The 21389-nt window shown below is 43.3% G+C and overlaps 1 protein-coding gene across 5 annotated transcripts in view; it reads right to left on the bottom strand.

Moving 5' to 3' along the window:
- SNX31 (sorting nexin 31) overlaps positions 1-21389 on the bottom strand; it is an 81660-nt gene that overhangs the window by 60078 nt on the left and 193 nt on the right. For 4 of the 5 annotated variants that reach the window (XM_027561428.1, XM_027561429.1, XM_027561430.1 and 1 more), the window contains exons 2-4: positions 21260-21334; positions 10322-10436; positions 3756-3820 (exon numbers count right to left, since the gene is read on the bottom strand). In XM_027561428.1, the coding sequence (XP_027417229.1) occupies positions 3756-3820; positions 10322-10436; positions 21260-21334 (255 nt within the window). Of the gene's footprint in view, positions 1-3755; positions 3821-10321; positions 10437-21259; positions 21335-21389 lie in introns of those variants that run through there. The other variant, XM_027561431.1, reaches the window with a different exon arrangement.

Genomic DNA, 21389 nt, shown 5'->3' with positions numbered 1-21389 from the left:
TTACCTCCCTGCTTACCCCAGAAATCACCCGATGCTAACTTCGAGGTCCTTCTTCAGGTCATTAACCAGGGTGCCCTCTATCATGTTCCTTGGACACTCATTCACCCTGTGGCAGTGCTTCTGAGCCCTTTTCTCACCAAGTCACATGGAGAAAATAATACTGTTTGTACTGGACACAGGGAAGGTGGGCACGGAGCTGCTGGAGGTGGGTGGGCCCACAAATGCTTCATCAGGGCTGAGAGGATGGAGATCTCGACATATCCCTAATCCTCTCCTGCATCATGACCGTGTATCACAGCACTCGGTCCTGTATAAGAGCACTCAGCCCTGTACCGTAGCGTGTAGTCCTGTATCACAGTCTCATTCCTGTGTCACTGGGCTCATTACATCATGGTCTTACATGGTGACTTTTCTGTCTCCACAATAAGACTGGAAACTCCATGATCTGGACGAGGTGTGATTTCCTGGTGCCTCCGTCTCCTCTACAGCATTATCAAGTCCCAGCAACCATTCAACACATATTTGTTCCACTATAAACAGTCACAAGGCTTCCCAGGTGGCACTAGTGGTCAAGAACCTGCCTGCCAATGCAGGAGACTTAAGAGATGTGAGTTTGATCCCTGAGTTGGGAAGACCCCCCTGGAGGAGGGCATGGCAACCCACTCCAGTATTCTTGCCTGGAGAATCCCATGGACAGAGGAGCCTGGTGGGCTGCAGACCATAGGTTCACAAAGAGTCAGACGCGACCAAGTCGGATGCAACCAAGGGACTAAACAGCAACATGAACAGCCAAGGGCGGCAGCAGGCAGGGCAGGGGCCTGATGAACACAGAACCACCTTCCTGACTTAGACTTAGTATCCTTTTCAAAATCATACTGTAGCCTCTTTTATAAACATCTTCAGGAGTTGTCCTCATTTTGTTTTGGAGGCAAACAGAAAACAAGTGGAAGGAACATCCTCTTTGAAGAAGCTGAAAATGGTCCCAGGCCTGAAATGCTGGGTTTGCAGAGGAGCTGCCGAGCCTGGTGAACACTGGACCTGTGCGGGGAGGAGGGAAGCAGAGGGACAAAGGGGCAGCAGGCAGGACTTAGGCCACATTGACGCTGTCTTAACGCAGCTCCTCAGGAGGCACCAGGAGGGTCTGGGAGCACAAGTCTGGGCCCCTCTGATGGCACCAGGTGTCTGGGGAGAGATGCACAGGCCTGCCATCTTTGCCCAAAGCAATCTCAGCAGGTGGGGAAGAGGCAAAAGGATTGGTGTTGGTGATGGCAGGAGGACCTCCTAGGTGTCAACATTGGCCAGGTGACATTTATGTGCCTTAGGAGCACCGGCTCACTTCATCCTCCCAACAACCCTCAGAGAAGAGCTACTCTGCTCATTCTAGAGATGGGGAGACTGAGATACAAAGAGACTAAGTAAATGGCCTCAAGCCATGCAAGTTGAAAGTGGGGCAGCTGCCAAACTATGAATCTTGGGCATCTCACTCCGAGCCAGCACTCCCAGCTACTGAGTTAGTCCTGGGGCTGATTCATCAGCAGGAGGGTGGAAGACATGATCTTGAGAAGAGGAACTGTGTGGTTTGGGCTTCATGACAGACACGCCACTCCACCCTGGGGCACAGTGTTAGTGAGAAGGTGCCCAGAAATGAGAGGCAAGATCCAGCAGACAGGTTCCACCAACTCAGCTCTGGCAACTCCCAGCATCATGGGTCAGCAAACAACTGGCTCCGGGAACATAAACTCTTTCAAAATTGAGGGTCTCCTGGGAAGAGCCAGAGGCAAAAATCCCTCAGGAAAGGAGGAAAGAAATGTGACCAAATGTGGGTGAAAAATATATGCCCCCAAAATGATGCCACTGGGCTTCCCTGGTGGCTCAGTGGTAAAGAATCCGATGCAGGAGACATGGGTTTGCTCCCTCGTCTGGAAAGATCTCAATTAAAAAAGAAAAAAAGGCAAAATGATGCAACTAAGGAAATGAAGATGATGACTGTTAACCAAAGCAAGACTTCTCTGAACTCAGACCTCAAAGAACAAATAAAGACCTCAACGAGGAGATAAGCAAACAAAAGAGCATAGAAGGAAGCTGGCCAAACTCACGGAAGCAATGGAAGAGAAAAACAAAGCCCCTGCAAAAGTGAAAACTCCATCACAAGAAGAAAGAAGAGATGCTGCCAAATGCAGCTGGGGCAAAAGGCTTCCGCACAGTTATACAGATAAAAAAAACACTAAGAGCACTAAAACACTCAAAACAAAGACACTCAAAACAAAGCTCCAAAACGCTGCCACCCTCTGAATGACTTTTAGAAAGCACTGAAAACAAAAACCACGATGCACACAAAGATGACAGAACCAAGGCTGATTTACCTCTGTGCGTTCACGCAGAATGATTTGCAAGATGCAAATTGTGAAAAGCAAGGTTCAGAAAGTGGGTAGAGTAAGTGCTTATTCATGAGACAGAAAAGGATATGCCTATGTATGAATGCTCGTATCTGCACAAAAGTGCGTAGAGGGACACGCGTTAAACTGTAAACAAGTGTCTACGGTGGGAGTGAGGTTGCACGGGTGTGGTGGGAGTGAGGTTGCACGGGTGGGGGCCCAGTCACATCCAACTCTTTTCGACCGCTGGACTGTAGCCCACCCGGCTCCTCTGTCCACATGGAATTTTCCAGGACTGCGTTGCCATTTCCTCCTCCAGGGGATCTTCCCAACCCAGGGATTGAACCCATGACGCTTGTGTCTTCCGCACTGGCAGGCAGATTCACCACCACTTTGAGGTTACTTTTATCATGTACCGTTTTGTGCTGTTTGAATGTTACCACCATCACCACTGCAACAACAAACTTTTCAAATAGAAGGAAAATATACATGTATGTGTATATACACGCACACACACACACACACACACCCCTAACATTAAGTATACGTGAAAGTACGGGCAGTCATGTAATGGGAGGCTCCAGCGGCATTTCTCAGTTGGGTGGACCAGTAAGTTTATCAACACTCTTGAACAACTGAATAAATGCACTTTGTTCCCTTTTTTTTTTAAACAAATCTGGTCAAAGTATCACTCCTCCCTGAACCAGGGAACCAGTTCAGTAATATCATATCACTGGACGACTTCGGTCCTTTCAAAGCTCTTCCATTCAGTAGAGAACGTACAAGGAGGCATAAAGATGTTCCCAGTGTACCAGCCGAATGGATCCTGCACCAAACAAATGTATCTGGCCAAGCTCCAGCCTCTGGGGCAAGTGGCCAATGGTTCTTTAGACCACCAAAGGACAGGGAGTTCCTGTCTGTCCTGTGGAGATTGAATTTTCTCCATAATTCATTTACAATAAAGTTCTAAGCAGAGAATACACAAATATAATCTGGCATGGCTATTATGCTGTCCTGAGGTCTTCAATGTGGAAACTTGGAAGTCCCAGCTACAGAATCAGGGTCCCAGAGTTGTCATGGGGGCCCTAATAATCATGTATTCTCTTTTCCACGGCTAGTTTTGAGATGTCAGTGCTTATGCAACAGATAAAAGGTATCAACTTAATTAAAATGGGCAAAAGGCCAAGTGATACACTTAATGTTCCATCTAGAATCTAAGCCTCCAAAAGAAGAAAATATTAATAGGTACCATCTTCCTGTGTCCTCAAATGAATGTATTTTATCTGAATCCAGGCTCCATGGGGCTGATGGTCAGAAATGCACCCATGGAAACATGTTCCGTAGTGAAATCATGACCTTAGTCAAGAAAAGTAAGCTTACCAGCTGCACCAGTTTTAAAAAATCAGTGAAGACATCACTTCTCAACACGTTTGGGTCCATGGTTACTGAAAAACAGGAACAGCAAGCCAGGTTAGCACAGGGCTGGGTTGGCTGTTCTGTTAAACTGCCCTGTCCTCCAGGCAGCCCTCCAGACCTTGACAGTGCACCGCTGCCTCCTCAAAGGCAATGGAGCCTGTGACTTCTCAAATCCATGAAAACCCACAAGGCCTCCTCCTCCAGGCAGCCTGGACTGACACCGTGAACCCATCACACCAGTCCCAGGTGACTCTTTCCAGGAGTCCTTTTTATTCATGCACATCCATCACTCAATAGCCATCCTGCTGCCCCTACTAGAAAGACGATGAAGTTGATATGAAGAAAAAATAAGATCTAAAACTGTGGATCTAGACTCCCACTTTAGCGAGATGCTTGGTCATTTGAAAATTTTAAATCAGCCAAGAAACAAGGATGTAGAGGACTTCTTTTCACAATGGGAGCTCTCAAGAGGTTATCAAAAAAAAAAAAAAAAAGCAACAATAAGGCTGCCAGAGATTTAAACTTTCTTTCGTACTTATAAGACATTTACCCCCTTAGATTTAAAGCTCCAGATACCAACACACAGAGCTGTAGCCAGAGTACATGGGGCCGGGACTTGCCCCCCGAGGACCCCACAGTCACACGTGAGGGGCTTCCCTGCAGCTTTCTCAGTTCTTATCTTCCTCCCCATGAGTCCTCTCCCACACTCGAGCTGAACTTATCCACCTTCTAAATCTATATCAAATGTCTTTCTTTTTGTTGCTCTTTTCCTGATCTTGTCAAATCACTTCTACCAGCATTCCAAACTAGCACTGACTGAAGTCATTTCGGGTTGTGCTTCCCAAACGATGCCAGGTTTTTCAAAATAAAATAACTAAGAGAGAGAGTCTCTGTAAGAACAAAAACTTTTTTCCCCTCTCTTTTAAAGAGGTAATTTCACTGCGGGGCTGGGGGTGGGGGCAAGCTCTTGTCTTATTTTCTGGAATATATGTAACATGTGTGCTAAGTCGCTTCAGTCATGTTTGACTCTGTGTGACCCTATCAACTGTAGCCTGCAGGGCTTCTCCGTTCATGGGAGTCTCTAGGCAAGAATACTGGAGTAGGTTGTCAATCCTTTCTCCAGAGGATCTTCCTGACCCAGGGATCGACCCCACGCGGCATATCTCCCGCACTGGCAGGCAGGTCCTTTACCACTGGTGTTACCTGGGAAACCCATATGTGGCATGTATGCAAACTAATCATGACAATCAGTACCACGGATCCTTGGGATGGGGAACACTGTTGAAGAAGTGTTCAATAAATTAGTATTTACTGTACAACCGTTAAGTACGGAATACTATGCAAAGCATTTTGCATGTTTTAGCTCACTTAATCTTCACAACAAACCCTGAAGTAAAGAGCATTTCCAGTTTACAGATAAAGACACTGAAGCTCAGAGAAGGTAAGTGTCTTTCTCCAGGTCACACAGCCGGTGAGGTGCAAACCAGGGGCTTGGCTCTGGCTCTGAGCAGAGCCTGTGCCCTCAGTCACATGCCACACTGCACTGTCTCCTTCCTCTACCTTCCAAGGGGATGCATGGGGCATCCTGATTATGGATAAAGGCCAGGTAGAGAAGTGACCCCTGAAGCACAGTATGCATTTGTGAAAAGGCCAGCTGTTAAAGGAGTATTTCATGAAGATCTGAGAAAGCAAACCAAGAGAGAATGAAATTTCAAAAGATATTACATTTTGAACTTGAAAAAATTTATTTAATATGTCTAAAAAGGGGTACATTCTCCATTACAAAATATGAATGGAAAATAGATGACTTCTAGAATTTCTATTTGCTATGTTTAAAAAAAAATATGTGCAACTCTGAAAAATAATGAGGTAAATTTATAATTGCTTCAGATGACCATTATATCTACTACTGTGGGCAAGAATCCTTTAGAAGAAATGGAGTAGCCCTCATAGTCAACTAAAGAGTCTGAAAGGCAATACTTGGAGGCAATCTCAAAAACAACCAGAATGATCTCTGTTTGTTTCCAAGGCAAACCATTCAACTCTAAGTAATTCAAGTCTATGCCCCAATCACTAATGTCAAAGAAGCTGAAGTTGAATGGTTCTATGAAGACCTACACAACCCTTTAGAGCTAACACCAAACAAGATGTCCTTTTTTATCATAGGGGACTGGAATACAAAAGTAGGAAGTCAAGAGATACCTGGAATAATAGGTAAGTTTGGCCTTGGAGTACAAAATGAAGCAGGGAAAAGGCTAACAGAGTTTTGCCAAGAGAACGTGCTGGTCATAGCAAATACCTTCTTCCAACAACACAAGAGATGACTCTAACACATGGACATCACCAGATAGTCAACACTGAAATCAGATTGATTATATTATTTGTAGCCAAAGATGGAGAAACTCTATACAGTCAGCAAAAACAAGACCGGGAGCTGACTGTGGCTCAGATCATGAACTCCTTATTGCCAAATTCAGACTTAAATAGAAGAAAGTAGGGAAAACCACTAAACCATTCAGCGATGACCTAAATCAAATCCCTTATGATTATACAGTGGAAGTAAGAAATAGATTCAAGGGACTAGATCTGATAGAGTGCCTGATGAACTATGGACAGAGGTTCATAACAGGTACAGGAGGCTGTGATTAAAACTACCTCCAAGAAAAAGAAATGCAAAAAGGCAAAATGGTTATCTGAGGAGGCCTTACAAATAGGCCTTCTCAGGTTGTCTGAGTAAAGGAGAGACGTGAAAGGCAAAAGAGAAAAGGAAAGATATACCCATTTGAATGCAGAGTTCCAAAGAATAGCAAGGAGAGATAAGAAAGTCTTCCTCAGTGATCAGTGCAAAGAAATAGAGGAAAACAATAAAAGGGGAAAGACTAGAGATCTCTTTAAGAAAATTAGAGATACCAAGGGAACATTTCATGCAAAGATGGGCTCGATAAAGGACAGAAATGGTATGGACCTAACAGAAGCAGAAGATATTAAGAAGAGGTGGCAAGAATACACAGAAGAACTGTACAAAAAAGATCTTCATCACCCAGATAACCACAATGGTGTGATCACTCACCTAGAGCCAGACATCCTGGAATACGAAGTCAAGTGGGCCTTAGGAAGCATCACTAAGAACAAAGCTAGTGGAGGTGATGGAATTCCAGTTGAGCTTTTTCAAATCCTAAAATATGATGCTGTCAAAGTGTTGCACTCAATATGCCAGCACATCTGGAAAACTCAGCAGTGGCCACAGGACTGGAAAAGGTCAGTTTTCATTCCAATCCCAAAGAAAGGCAATGCCAAAGAATGCTCAAACTACTGCATAATTGCACTCATCTCAATTGCACTCATAGCAAAGTAATGCTCAAAATTCTCCAAGCGAGGTTTCAACAGCATGTGAACCATAAACTTCCAGATGTACAGCTGGATTTAGAAAAGGCAGAGGAACCAAAGATCAAATTGCCAACATCTACTGTATCATCAAAAAAGCAAGAGAGTTCCAGAAAAACATCTGCTTCATTGACTACGCTAAAGCCTTTGACTTTAGCATATCATAACAAACTGTAGAAAATTCTGAAAGAGATGGGAATACCAGACCACCTTACCTGCCTTCTGAGAAACTTGTATACAGGTCAAGAAGCAACAGTAAGAACTGGACATGGAGCAACAGACTGGTTCCAAATTGGGAAAGGAGTACATCAAGGCTGTATATTGTCACCCTGCCTGTTTAACTTGTTTAACTTGTATGCAGAGTACATCATGTGAAATGCCAGGCTGAATGAAGCACAAACTAAAATCAAGATTCCTGGGAGAAATATCAATAACCTCAGATATTCAGATGATATCACCCTTATGGAAGAAAACGAAGAGGAACTAAAGAGCCTCTTGATGAAGGTGAAAGAGGAGAGTGAAAAAACTGGCTTAAAACTCAACATTCAAAAAACTAAGATGAAGGCATACAGTCCCATCACTTCAAGGCAAATAGATGGGGAAACAATGAAAACAGTGACAGATTTTATTTTCTTGGGCTCCAAAATCACTGCAGATTGTGACTGCAGCCATGAAATCAAAAGATGCTTGCTCCTTGGAAGAAAAGCTATGAGAAACCTAAGCAGCATATTAGAAATCAGAGACATTACTTTGCCAATAAAGATCCATCTAGTCAAAGACACGGTTTTTCCAGTAGTCATGTATGGATGTGAGAGCTGGACCATAAAGAAGGCTGAGTGAGTGAGTAAAGTCACTCAGTCGTGTCTGACTTTTTGCGACCCTGTGGACTGTAGCCCACCAGGCTCCTCTGTCCATGGGATTCTCCAGGCAAGAATACTGGAGTGGGTTGCCATTTTCTTCTCCAGGGGATCTTCCCGACCCAGGGATCAAACCCAGGTCTCCCACATTGCAAGCAGATGCTTTAACCTCTGAGCCACCAGGGAAGCCCTGGTATAAGAAGGCTGGGTGTTGAACAATTGATGCTTTTGAACTGCAGTGTTGGAGAAGACTCTTGAGAGTCCCTTGGACTACAAGGAGATCAAACCAGTCAATCTTAAAGGAAATCAGTCCTGTTTATTCATTGGAAGGACTGATGCTGAAGATGAAGCTCCAATACTTTGGCCACCTGATATGAAGAGCCGACTCATTAAAAAAGACCCTGATGCTGGGAAAGATTGAGGGCAGGAGGAGAAGGAGACAACAGAAGACAAGATGGTTGGATGGCATCACCAACTCAATTGACATGAGTTTGAGCAAGCTCTGGGAGATGGTGATGGACAGGGAAGCCTGGCATGCTTCAGTCAATGGGGTCGCAAAGAGTCAGACACTACTGAGCAACTGAACAACAATAAGAAAGATCTGTAAGACTGATATTTTAAGAGGAGCAAAATCAACATACAGAAGAAAAAGGTTTTTTTCTTTTGTAATGAAGGACATTAGTGGGGTATTTGGCGATGTTTGAATAAAGTCTCTATACTAGATAGCATTACTATATCAGTGTTAATTGCCCGATTTTTATAACTACACTTTAGTTACTGAAGAGAATGTCCTTGATCTCAGGAAATACACATAGATATACTTAACGATAAAGTGGTTTATATATGCAAAACAAGTGTCTCAAAAATTATATACAATATATATTATGCATACATTCATAACACCAACACAAACATGGGAAAGTGAGAGAGAGTAATAAAGTAATGAAGAAAGTAATAAAGTAAAGTGTTAACATCTGGGAAATCTGGGTAGAATATACAGAAATTTTTGCATTAATTTTGCAACTTCTCTGTAAGTCAGAAATTCTTTCAGACTAAAAAGTTTTAAAAATTCAGATTCAGGACATCCCTGGTGGCGCAGCCAATAGAAATCTGCCTGCCAATACAGGGGACATGGGTTCGGGCCCTGGCCGGGGAGGATTCCACATGCAGTGGAACCACTGGGCCCTTGGGCCACAACTACTGAGCCAAGAGCAGCAGCCCCTGAACCCACGTGTTCTAGAACCCATGCTCTGCAACAAGAGACCCGCTCGTGGTGAGACGCCCATGCACCGCAACAAACAGCAGCCCCCACTAAAGAAAGCCCATGTGCAGCAATGAAGACCCAGAGCAGCCAAAACAAGCTAATTAATTAATTTAAAACAAAACTCATATACAGAAAAATGCATAGAGTAAGCTTCGATTTGTCTTTAACCAACAAAGATGTACTCACACACTAGAATACACAGGATGGTTTCTGAGAAATACACAAGCCTCTTATATTAATAATAGTATTTTATTTTAAAGGCATGAGAATCTGAGGTGGAAGGGAACATGTCTTTCATTTTAAACTCTTTGGCCAGGTTTTATTTTTAAAACATTTTATGTCTATACCATTTCCCCTTTTTAAACTTTTAACTGTTTGAATGCCAATGATTCTATTTCTCCCCACCGTCCTCTCTTATGAGAGTTCATCTTGCTGTGCATATAGGACTTTTTAGAAGCCCACCAATGCTCCAAGACTCTGTATCACTAGCTTCATGGGTCCAGAGCAGACCTCCAAGCATTCCTGGTGCCTCAGCTTTGCTCCTAGGGAAGCCAGAGAGGAAACTGCCATCTCCAGCACTGGCAGTAAACATTTCTGATATCTCCTGAAAGCTTTCACATAAAAACAGATCATTTTATCCTTTTGTTCAGTCTTAATCCAAATGACATTTCTTTGACTTCTACAATCAAAACCAACACAGAGCACGTGGGGAAGGGGTAACTCTAAACAAAGCATTTTTATACCAAATACAAAGACCGCATATTGTATGATTCCATTTATGTGAAATATCCAGAGCAGGGAAATTTATAAAGGCATAAATTAGTGCATAAAGACAAGGGCTGGTAAGGGAGAGCAATAGGAAGTGGCTGATAATAGGTATAAAATTTCTTTTGGGGTGGTAAAAAGGCTCTCAGATTAGATGACGGTGGTGGTTACACAATTCTGTAAATATACTAAGAGTCATTGAGGACAGATATAAACCTTCACATTTCCACAGATCTGTTTTAAAAAATCCAAATACATACCATTTTGTAAATATTGTTCTAACTGGTCCCTTCTCTCATCAGCCATAGATGCGGTCATTGCAAGATAGTACTTTGGTGGAAAGGGTGGCAGGCAATTTCCAAACACCCGCTTCAGCTGAAAGATCCAGAAAACACAGGGTTAAGGCGAAGCCCCTACCGTTCAAGGCTGGTGAGACACCTAACCTCCGCCCGGGGCAACTCTCTCTCCAGCACTTTATCTAAAATTAACACTTCCTGATGGTCACAAAGAGTCGGACACGACTGAGTGACTGAACTGCACTGATGGTCAAAAGGAGGAAGAGGTGATACCTTGATTTTCTTAAAGAGGATTTTATTATAGTATAGGTTTCTAGAACACTGTTAGACGTATCTCAGACTGACAACTCCAGTCTGAGTTTGGTAGATTTGGGGTATATTTTAATCTTTCATTTGTTTTTACACAACTGCCCATCAGTCACATCATACAATATTCCTTTAATTCATTCCCCAATAGTATTCGTGACATCAATGATGAGAGTTAGGAATTTAATTCCCCCTCCCCACACCCACCCATTTTGAACAGAACAGCAGATGCTCAGAGTTGTGCAGTCTAATTTGGTAGCCTCTGATAACACAGCTAGTCCAAACTGAGATGGGAGGTAAGTGTAAAATACACTCTAGTTTTAAGGGAAGACTTCGTACAAAGGGAAGACAATGTAAAACATTTTGCTATGTGTATGCTAAGTAGCTTCAGTCGTGTCTGACTCTTTGGACTGTAGACTGCCAGGCTCCTGTCTGTGAGATTCTCCAAGCAAGAATATAGGTGTGAGTTGCCATACCCTCCTCAATAACTTCTTATGTTTATTATCTACTGAAATCATAATATTTTAGATGTATCAGATTAAATAAAATATATCATTAAAATTAATTCCACCTGCTTTTAAAATCTTTTTTAACATGTTAAAATTTTAACACAAAATTTTGCAGTGTTACATATGTGGCTCACATTCTACTGCTAGTGGACAATGTTGGTTTCTAAAAGTCCTGCAAGGCTGACATATGATCCCAATAGAAACCCTGCCAGACCCCTCCCTCTTCCCCACCCATATATGACCCAAGACCATGACCAGGTTGGAAACTATCTTTATGCAAGCTCATAGTGGATGCATCAAAAATAATTTTAAAATTAGGTAATCAAAAATGACCTTCATTCCAGACTCACATTTACAGTGAAAGCTTGAAAATAAGACATCGTATTATTCTTTTTAAAGTAGAAGAAAGGAAACCAGTAAGATTTTAACATGGTACCTCTGGAACAGGAAATTTCACTGGCTTAAAGAAAATGAGAGCAGATCTAAGAGAAATGAGACTGCAAATAAGAACGAACTAAAATTCCATTACCTTTGTCAAAAATAGTGTGTGTTTGGCTATTTACCTTGCACCAGCCCTAACTTCAAAATAGATCCCAAATCTGGCCACTTCTTCCTCCCCCACTGCCATCACTCTTGTCCACACCCCTGTCATCTCTTGTTCCAGGTTATTGCAGTAACTTTCTAACAGATCTGTCTGCCTCCGCCCTTGCTCCCCTTCCGTCTATTCCTAATACAGAATCTAAAGTTACTTAAAAGTGTAAGTCAGATCATTCCTCTGCCCTGCACAAAATCCTTCATAGCAGCCTATCTCACTCAAGTACGAGCCAAAATCCCAATTCTGGGCCACCCGCTAAGACGTCCATTAGCCACCCATGACTACTTAAATTTAAACTTAAAATTTTAAATTCAACTCCTCCATCTCACTAACCACATTTCAAATACTCAGTAGCCACTGGAAACATGGCAAGTTCCTAGCAAACTGGACAAAGAAGATACAGAGCATTTCCACCAGCACATAAATTTCTATTGGATAGTGTTGATTTAACACTTAGAAAGGTTATTACCTGCCTACCTGAAGGGAAGATACAGCTCCCTTATATTTCATTTGGTCTGCTAGGTTGTTCGTTCGATTTCTAGGGAATCTAAATTTGATGCCAACATTTATTTTTGCAATTTAAAAATATTCAAGTTATATTCTGGAGAGAATATAAAATGGCACAGCCACTTTGGAAGAACTTTTGGCAATTTCTTACAAGGTAAACATAGTTTTACTACATAATTCAGCAACTACACTCCTAGTTATTCACCCAACAGATTTGAAAACTGTGGCCACAAAAAAAACAGCATACAAACATTTAGAGGTGCTTTACTCATAATCACCAAAACCTGAAAGCAACCGAGATCTCCTTCAATAGGTGAATGGATAAACAAACTCTGGTCTATCCCTACCATGGAATATTCCCCAGCGATAAAAAGAAATGAGTTGTCAAGCCACAAAAAGACATGGAGGAAACTGAGATACACATTGATAAATAAAAAGTCAATCTGAAAAAACACACTGTATGACTTCAATGATATGATATTCTTGGGGGAAAAGCAAAATGATAGAGAGAGTGAAAACATCCATGGTCACCAGGAGCTTGGAAAAGGGCGGTATTGAACTGGTGAAGCCCATGGAACCTTTCAGGGTGAAACTGGTCTGTATGATACTATGGTACAGAATACTAGGCATTTGCCAAACCTACTGAACTTTACAACACAACTTTAATGTGTGCAAATATTTAAAGAATCATTTGGGAAGTGGGGGGAAACCCAGAAAGGAATGCAGAATGTGAGTAAACAATTTAACTATATTATACATACATGAATCAACTGGAGTGAAGGGAATGAGGGAAAAGGTGCTGACCCAAGTCACTCTGCAAATGAGTGGTGTCTGTAAAATTAAAGGCAAGAGCAGCTGTACAGAAGCGCTGAGCTCCAGCTGATAAAATTGTCTCCTACGTGGATACAGGTTAACCATTCTGGTACCTCTATATGTGCCCACAGAATGGAACAATCAAGTCAATGGGTGGCAGGTGGCGTGAGTGGTTTCTCACTGTTGTAATGAGAGTTTTCAGATAAGGGAACAGGCTAGAGTGAGCCATGTGGTGATGGGTTACCGTTGAAGACATCGGTATGAACTCAGGTTTAACTTAATTTAGACACTGATGGCTACACGCAGAGGTATTTATTTATAGACATGCACATACGCACATATGTTTTCTTGCTCTTTAAGCTGAGAGGGCCTAAAAGCAACGACACTGCGACAGTGGAGAACACGTCTAGTGCCAGATATTGGTTTCTAATGTTATTCTCCAATAAAAGCAACTAGGACTCCATGAAGAAATGGTTGATTCTAGGACTGAGGCCGGAAATACACAAGATGAGTCTGGGACTGGGACTTCCCTAAGGTCCAGTGGTTAAGACTCTATGCCTCCAATGCAGACGGTATGGGTTTGATCCCTGGTCGGGGAAAAAAATCCCACCTGCTACACAGTGGGGCCAAAAAAAAAAAGAAAAGATGAGTCTGGGGAATCTTATAGTGCCAGAAAATAAGAAAGTGTGCAAAGCAAACAAAAGTCAAATAAGGGTATGTCAAAGAAACAGGAACAAACAGAAAGAGCTCCCACAGGCCAAGCTGGAACAATTTGAACAATAAAATAAAGTCTAATTGAAGTACAGCCTGAAGTATAAAGTAAATATCTAGGAGTCCACTCCAGGAGTATTAAATCCAGGAGTCTATAATAATTTTTAGCCCAGCTATAAATTATTGACTAAATAAATAAATCAGAGAGAATAGACAAATCCTGGTGCAGAAGAATCCCAAATAATGTATGTAGATACTTCATGCCACAAGGAGATGGAACATAAATCCTCAGTCTTTAAGTGTGGTCTGTGCATGGTGACCTCGCTCCTAGGAGCACAGTGTGGAAAGGCAGGGAAAGAAGTAACTTTATGTGGAGAAACCTGACCAGCACTCCCTCAGCCAGGTGACCAAGGGCAATATCAAAAATGTTAGATCGATAGCAACTGCCCCAGACAAGATGTGATTAGAAGCACTTGTCCCCCAGGGTCTTTCTCTCAAAACCATAAACCCAGTCTGGTCATCTGAAAAACATCAGACCGAGTCCAACAGAGGGACATTCCACAAACTGCCTGCCTGATACTCCTCAAAACTGTCAAAATCATGAACAAGAGGAAAGCCTGAGAAGCGGTCACAGTCAAGAGGAGCCTAAAGTGACATGACAGCTTAATGTGGGGCCTGGATGTGGCCTTGGAACAGAAGGACATTCAGTAAAGACCAAAGTTAGAATAGATGATAGACTATAGTTTGTAATTCTGCATCAATACAGGTTCATTGTGTTAGGTCACTTTTAGTCGTCTCCAACTCTGTGGGACCCCATGGACTGTAGCCCACCCAGGCTTCTCTGTCCATGGGATTTTCCAGGCAAGATGACTGGAGTGGGTTGCCACTGCCTTCTCCACATAAACATCACAGATGCTCCCAAATGGGTGGGAATCGCAGTATCCTTGAACCAGCAGGGCTATCTGGGTTATCCAGGGGAGATATGGGAGGAGCCCTACAGCCAAGAGCTGGACGAAAAGTCAACAAGGATTAAGGTCCTAATACCCACCCCAGAGCCAAAGCTCTCCCAGCAGGTTTTACAACCAGAGCTGACTTCTCAAGGAATCTTTCCCCTCCTTTCTCAAGCACTGGTCTAAGGGGGAAGATAAACACAACAAACTGAGCAGTAAAGTCCACCAAAGGTCAATCACAACCGCACGAGTTCTTCAACTCTACCAAAATACAGTCTCAAATAGTACATAGTTTACCTATTAAAAGCACTTGCATACTGAGAATTATCTGTTATTAGAGTTGGCCCCCGGAGACGGCAATGGCAACCCACTCCAGTACTCTTGCCTGGAAAATCCCATGGGCAGAGGAGCCTGGTGGGCTGCAGTCCATGGGGTCGCTAAGAGTCAGACACGATTGAAGCGACTTAGCAGCAGCAGAGTTAGCCCCAACATTCAAAAACTGTTTCAAGAGATCAGAAGGAAAATGCACCTCTTGTGTTCCTTCAGTAAGAGGTGTTTTTGTTTGCTTGCTTTGAAAAATCATGTTCAGGTAACATTATTTTTTTAAATTCCAGCACAGTCTCCTACTCCAATTTCTCCATTGCACAGTTCTGCGTCTTAACATGAACAGAACTCTACTGGCCAAATGAAGCTTGATGTCCAGGTGGGAGGATGTGGTCAGATTGCCTTCGTTATCAAGGTGGGAGGATGACAGGGTGCATGGTCATGATGATCATCTACTTCACAGGACTGTATTGAGGAAGAAATGGGAAAATACACAAGACTGATGTTCTTTGGTACAAAATCCCACAGTCCAGGTTGATTTGAGCTGTGACCTTTTATCTGGAGATGCCATATGCACTTGCATCCCCCTATTTCTATCCCTTGGTGGTGACCTGGGACGAGTGGAATTACAGTCATAACACTGTCCTCTTGATAGCCTCTGTTTCTGATGTTGACTCAGTCATCCCACCTTCCAAGGCCCCTTGTATTAAAAATCTCAGATTGTCCAGATAATGGGTCACAAGCTCAAATCAACCTGGACTGTGGGATTTTGTACCAAAGAACATCAGTCTTGTGTGTTTTCCCATTTCTTCCTCAGTACAGTCCTGTGAAGTAGGCAATCATCATGGCCATGAACCCTGTCACCCTCCCACCTTGATAATGAGGGCAATCTGACCACATCCTCCCACCTGGACAACAAGGTTAGTTGACAATGAGTAACTCAGGCAGTTGAAGTGACTTAAACCAAGATCAATGAGCAGCAGAACTTGGACACAGTCTTTTCACCACTTTTTCTTTCTCCTTGCCCTCTTTCCCTCCCATCCTCCTCCTCCATCAAATCTCTATTGGGCCTCTCCTAAAACAGGATTCTGTGCTGGATACGCTACGCCTACAGCCTTCATTCATTCCTTCATTTAAGCATGTGGGCTTCTCAACTAAATAAAGAGGGAAACAAAATCTTCACACAAAGAAGGGGAAAGCAACAAGGTCTAAACACAGAGTGGCAGAGGAATCAGAGAAAGGCGTCTTGTGCAATTAAGGGGGACTTCCAGAGGAGGTGGAGCTCGAGGTGACCCTTGAGAAAGGCTGGTCTCTAACCCATGGCCCAGCAGGCAGAGGCCTTCTCAGGAGGGGGAAGTGAGCCAGGGAGTGGCAACCGGCCAGCTCATGAGAACAGACGGTCTAAGTCAGGGAGAAGAAATAGCAGGTAGGAGACAGACTGAGTCAGCACCTGGCAGGGAAGAAGACTGAACCAGTGCGGAGCCCTCCTCTCGCACGGAGGATCCTTTGCAAGGCTCGTCAGCATTGCTACGACTGATGCCAGCAGGGCATTTCCAAAGAGGCAAGCATCCTTGCCACAGAGTCCAGCCTCATTTACACAGGATGGCCAAAATGAGCCAGTTAAAGGTTTCTTTCACAGATTTAACTCCCCTTGAGGGAGGTGGTACAGGCAAGGGCATAGATCAAACCGATTTTATTCATTTAGAGGCACAGAAAGCAGTCAGGTCAGGGAGTTCCCGTGGCAGAGAGACGGATAACACTCAGCAGTGGAAGGGAAGCTGCCAGAACTTGAGAGCCTCCGTGGGAACCGGGCTGCCGGCCATGACTTCAGAGATCACGGGTCACAGCTGACCTCTGGGAAACACAACCATCATTCCTCAGGTCAGTCGTATACACATTAGCCTCCCATAGAAGGGGCAGGGGCCACATCACCTCAGTCAGGTTCTCCTTCTCAATTGCAGAGGGCTTCCCTGGTGGCTCAGATGATAAGGAATCTGCCTGCAATGCAGGAGACCTGGGTTTGATCCCTGGGTTGGGAAGATCCCCTGGAGAAGGGAATGGTTACCCACTCCAGTATTCTTGCTGGAGAATTCCACAGATAGAGGAGCTTGGAGGGCTACCATCCACGGTGTCACAAAGAGTCTGACATAACTGAGAGACTTCCACTCCATCAATATACAAAATAGAAATCAAATTCATAAATCCAAAAAACACATGTGCTAAAAGTCAGAGTCTTCACTTAATTTAACATAGTGCTTGCCATTTAATAGGTACTTAGTAAATATTCTTAAGTAAATGAGTAATCAGTTAAGCCTATTAAGATGAAATTTCTGTTCTATTGTGATGCAGAACTTCCAAATCAATTGGAAATAAACTTCTACTCACCAAACAGACACAGGACACACACATTCATAAACACAGATGGGGACTTACTTTATATTGTCTCATTTTTTATTGTGCTCAGTATTAATATTAAATCAGATTAAGAATTCTTAGCCATTTCACATCTTCCATGGAGTAGGAAGAATAAAAACTGCTGAGAAGAGGCTGGGGGAAGTCAGCCAACCTTTTGGTCTCTGACTTAGGGTTGCCAGATAAAATAGAGGATGCCCAGTTAAGAGTATCTCAAATATTGCAGGAAATATTCTAGTACTTTGCCAACAAATGTCTGTCTAGTCGAGGCTATGGTTTTTCCAGTGGTCATGTATGGATGTGAGAGTTGAACCATAAAGAAAGCTGAGCGCCAAAGAATTGATGCTTTTGAACTGTGGTGTTGGAGAAGACTCTTGAGAGTCCCTTGGACTGCAAGGAGATACAACCAGATCCTTTAGATCCAACTGATCTAAAGGAGATCAGTCCTGGGTGTTCATTGGAAGGACTGATGCTGAAGCTGAAACTCCAATACTTTGGCCACCTGATGTGAGGAACTGACTCATTGGAAAAGACCCTGATGCTGGGAAAGATTGAGGGCAGGAGGAGAAGGGGACGACAGAGGATGAGATAGTTGGATGGCATCACCGACTCGATGGACAAGGGTTTGGGTTGACTCCGGGAGCTGGTGATGGGAGGCCTGGCATGCTTAGGTTCATGGGGTCGCAAAGAGTCGGACATGACTGAGCGACAGAACTGACTAATACTAGACAAGTATTTGTTATTTATCTGAAATTCACATTTAACTGAGGATCCTATATTTTTATTTGCTAAATCTAGCAAACTTACTTGGACTTTTCATCTATAAAATGGGAGTAATGATAATGATTGCAATGCCAACCTTATAGGGGCTTCTTGGGCAGGTGGAATAAAATCTTATGCCAGGAACTCTAAGGACAGAAAGCAGATCTTGTTGTCTGGGACTTGAGGTAGAGGGAAGGGATCAAGGGCAAAGGGGACAAGGAAACATTATGAGTGTGGGAATTGTTCTCTGTCTTGATTATGGTGGCAGTAGATTAAATATATTTGGAAGGAATGATGCTGAAGCTGAAGCTCCAGTATTTTGGCCACCTCATGCAAAGAGTTGACTCATTGGAAAAGACTCTGACGCTGGGAGGGATTGGGGGAAGGAGGAGAAGGAGACGACAGAGGATGAGATGGCTGGATGGCATCACTAACTCGATGGACGTGAGTCTGAGTGAACTCCGGGAGATGGTGATGGACAGGGAGGTCTGGCGTGCTGTGATTCATGGGGTCGCAAAGAGTCAGACATGACTGAACGACTGATCTGATCTGATCTGATCTGATAGTTCATCACACTAGACACTTACAATTGGGGAATTTTATTATACTATGCTTAAATAAAGTAAAAAAAAAAATGTTAGCTTAGGATGCAGTTGTTTTTCTGATAATCTGTTTTTCTGATGTTTTGCCAACTTTGATAATGAACCACAAAATGGTTAGAGCAGGTTCCAAAGATCAAATCTAGGCTCCAACACTTGGAGTGGTATGACCCTGGGCAAGGTGTACCTCAGTTTTCTCATCTGTTAAATGGGGCTAATTATAATCCTAGCTCATAAGACTGTTATAAAAACTAAACACAATATTACATATAAAGCTCTTGGCACCAACCTTAGCACAGAGTAACCGTTAGTTATTGTTCTAAATTAATAATACCAATAGCCACCTCCTAAGATCTAAGCAGTTTATTTAAAAGGAACTGTTCCTACAGAAAAGGGAAACAATGATACATGTAAGATGGTTGGAAAATGGCTAAAGAAATCCTCACTTTAGAATTTTGAAAAACAAATACAAAATATTCATCAGTATCCATTGTATACTCTACAAAAGGCATATCTTTGTGGAGATCAGAAGAACTGGCTTTATGTTTCTGCTTCAGGGCCTGCTAGGATTTGATAAGTCTGAATTTTTCTGAAAACAAGCATTTTTCTGAGTCAGTTAAGGAGGGCTTGACAAGCCTCTGCGTCAGCAAATATTTACCAAGCACATAAACTATGCGTCAGGTTCTCTGAGAACCTGGATTCGAAGCTTCACAAGAGCCTTGTGAAGTTGACACCCACAACCACCTACCTGATCATTTCTGAGGAAAAAATGGAAGTTCAGAGAAGAGGTGAGGTGTCCAGCCAGGAAGTGGTCAGTCCATCTCTCCCTTCTCCTCTCTGCCGACTCCTGCTTTTTACCTGTGATGGCCACCTCCCCATCATGACCTCACACGCAGGGAGGCAGATGAGGGTGGGAGTTCATCCTCATGTTCATCCTACAACTGCCTAAACCAACCATACTGTCTCTTCCTTTGAGTTCCCCATCTGTAGTCCTCTCAACTCCCCAGGCAGGTTTCAGTCACAAGTAGCTTGTCATCCTTCAAAAGTCTGAATCCATGCCCTTTTTATTCAGCCCCTGACAGTCATTCCTGAGGACCTACTGGGTCACAGACACTGTGTTAAGTGCTAGCAATTCAAAAATGACCACAAAAAGTCACAACCACATTACACCTGTTTTCCCTGAATCCAGAGAAACTTAGTCATACCTTGAAAATGGACTTTTCCAACACACTGGAATGTATGAGGGAGAAGGCTCACTTCAGTGAAGATTTTATAATAGTATAATAATGGAACTGAGCTGTCCATCAACAGAAAACGGTCTTAAAGAAATATGATCTATTTACTCACTAGAAACCAGAGATTATCTGAAAGGACTCTCCCCAAAATGTTAATATCTATTGCCGAGGCAAGCTTTTTTCTTTTTCCTTTTTTCTTTCTAACTTTAGGTATGTGTTCTTTATAATTGGGATACAAAATCTTAAAAAAACCAACAAAAACTGCATGAAGGTGGGGGAAAGGTGAAGTTCATTTCCAAACTTCCATGTACTCCTCTAACCCACTTTGATGATTTGCAACACTTCCTTGTTAGGAAAACAAAACCCATTAGACCTGGTTAATAAATCAATCTGCATGCTGGAAGAAAGTGTCATCAGGACACCAGAGTGAGAAACTAGAGTGGAAAATGGCCTTCTAATTTAATAATTCCTCTGTTTCCTGGCTTTCCAGTCTGCCCATATTTGAAGCCTATGAATACCTTCCTTTGAAAACAAAAATAGAGACACACCTTTTCAAAGGGGGGAAAATTAAACTCTAGGAGAAAGAAAGTGTTAGTCACTCAGTTGTGTCCAACTCTTTGCAACCCCATAGATTGTAGCCCGCTAGGCTCCTCTGTCCATGGAAATCTCCAGGCAAGAATACTGGTGGTATGGGTTGCCATTCCCTTCTCCATGGGATGTTCTCAACCCAGGGATTGAACCTGGGTCTCCTGCATCACAGGCAGATTCTTTGCCATCTGAGCCACCAGGGAAGCCCAATACTCACATACCAGAGACTGGAGACTACACCTTGATCTAGACTTGGTTTGCTCTTTTTGCACAAGGACATTGTCTTGGGAAAACAACTGGGATTGAAATGGAGCCCAGGTTGGGCTGGTGGGGGTCACCGGGCTGGGGTGGGTTGGATAATTAATTACCTATGGCACCCCACCTCACCTCACAGCCCTAGGTGATTAGACCAGGTAACATGTATTCATTGAGCTATATGCCAAGCAATTCACGATTAACCAGTTACCACGACTCGGATTAGGAGCCCAAAGCCCTCAGGAAGTGCAGTGTCTTGTCAGGGTCAAGCACCCAGAGCCCACGGGCCACACTGGAGTCGGGTGGCTGGGCTGGGACCCGCCTGGGTCCTCTCACCTGTTCGTTCCAACGATGCAGCTGGCTGTAACGCACCTTACAGAACAGAAACCCGTCCAGGTACACGGAATACAGCTGCAAACAGAGACATCAGAGTCCGAATTAGCCGAGTGAGGTGAACCCCCGCCTT

Source organism: Bos indicus x Bos taurus, chromosome 14 (assembly GCF_003369695.1).
Source record: "Bos indicus x Bos taurus breed Angus x Brahman F1 hybrid chromosome 14, Bos_hybrid_MaternalHap_v2.0, whole genome shotgun sequence".
Lineage (NCBI taxonomy): Eukaryota > Metazoa > Chordata > Mammalia > Artiodactyla > Bovidae > Bos > Bos indicus x Bos taurus.
Note: the sequence above shows the minus strand (reverse complement) of the source record. Positions and strands in the feature narration are given on the sequence as shown.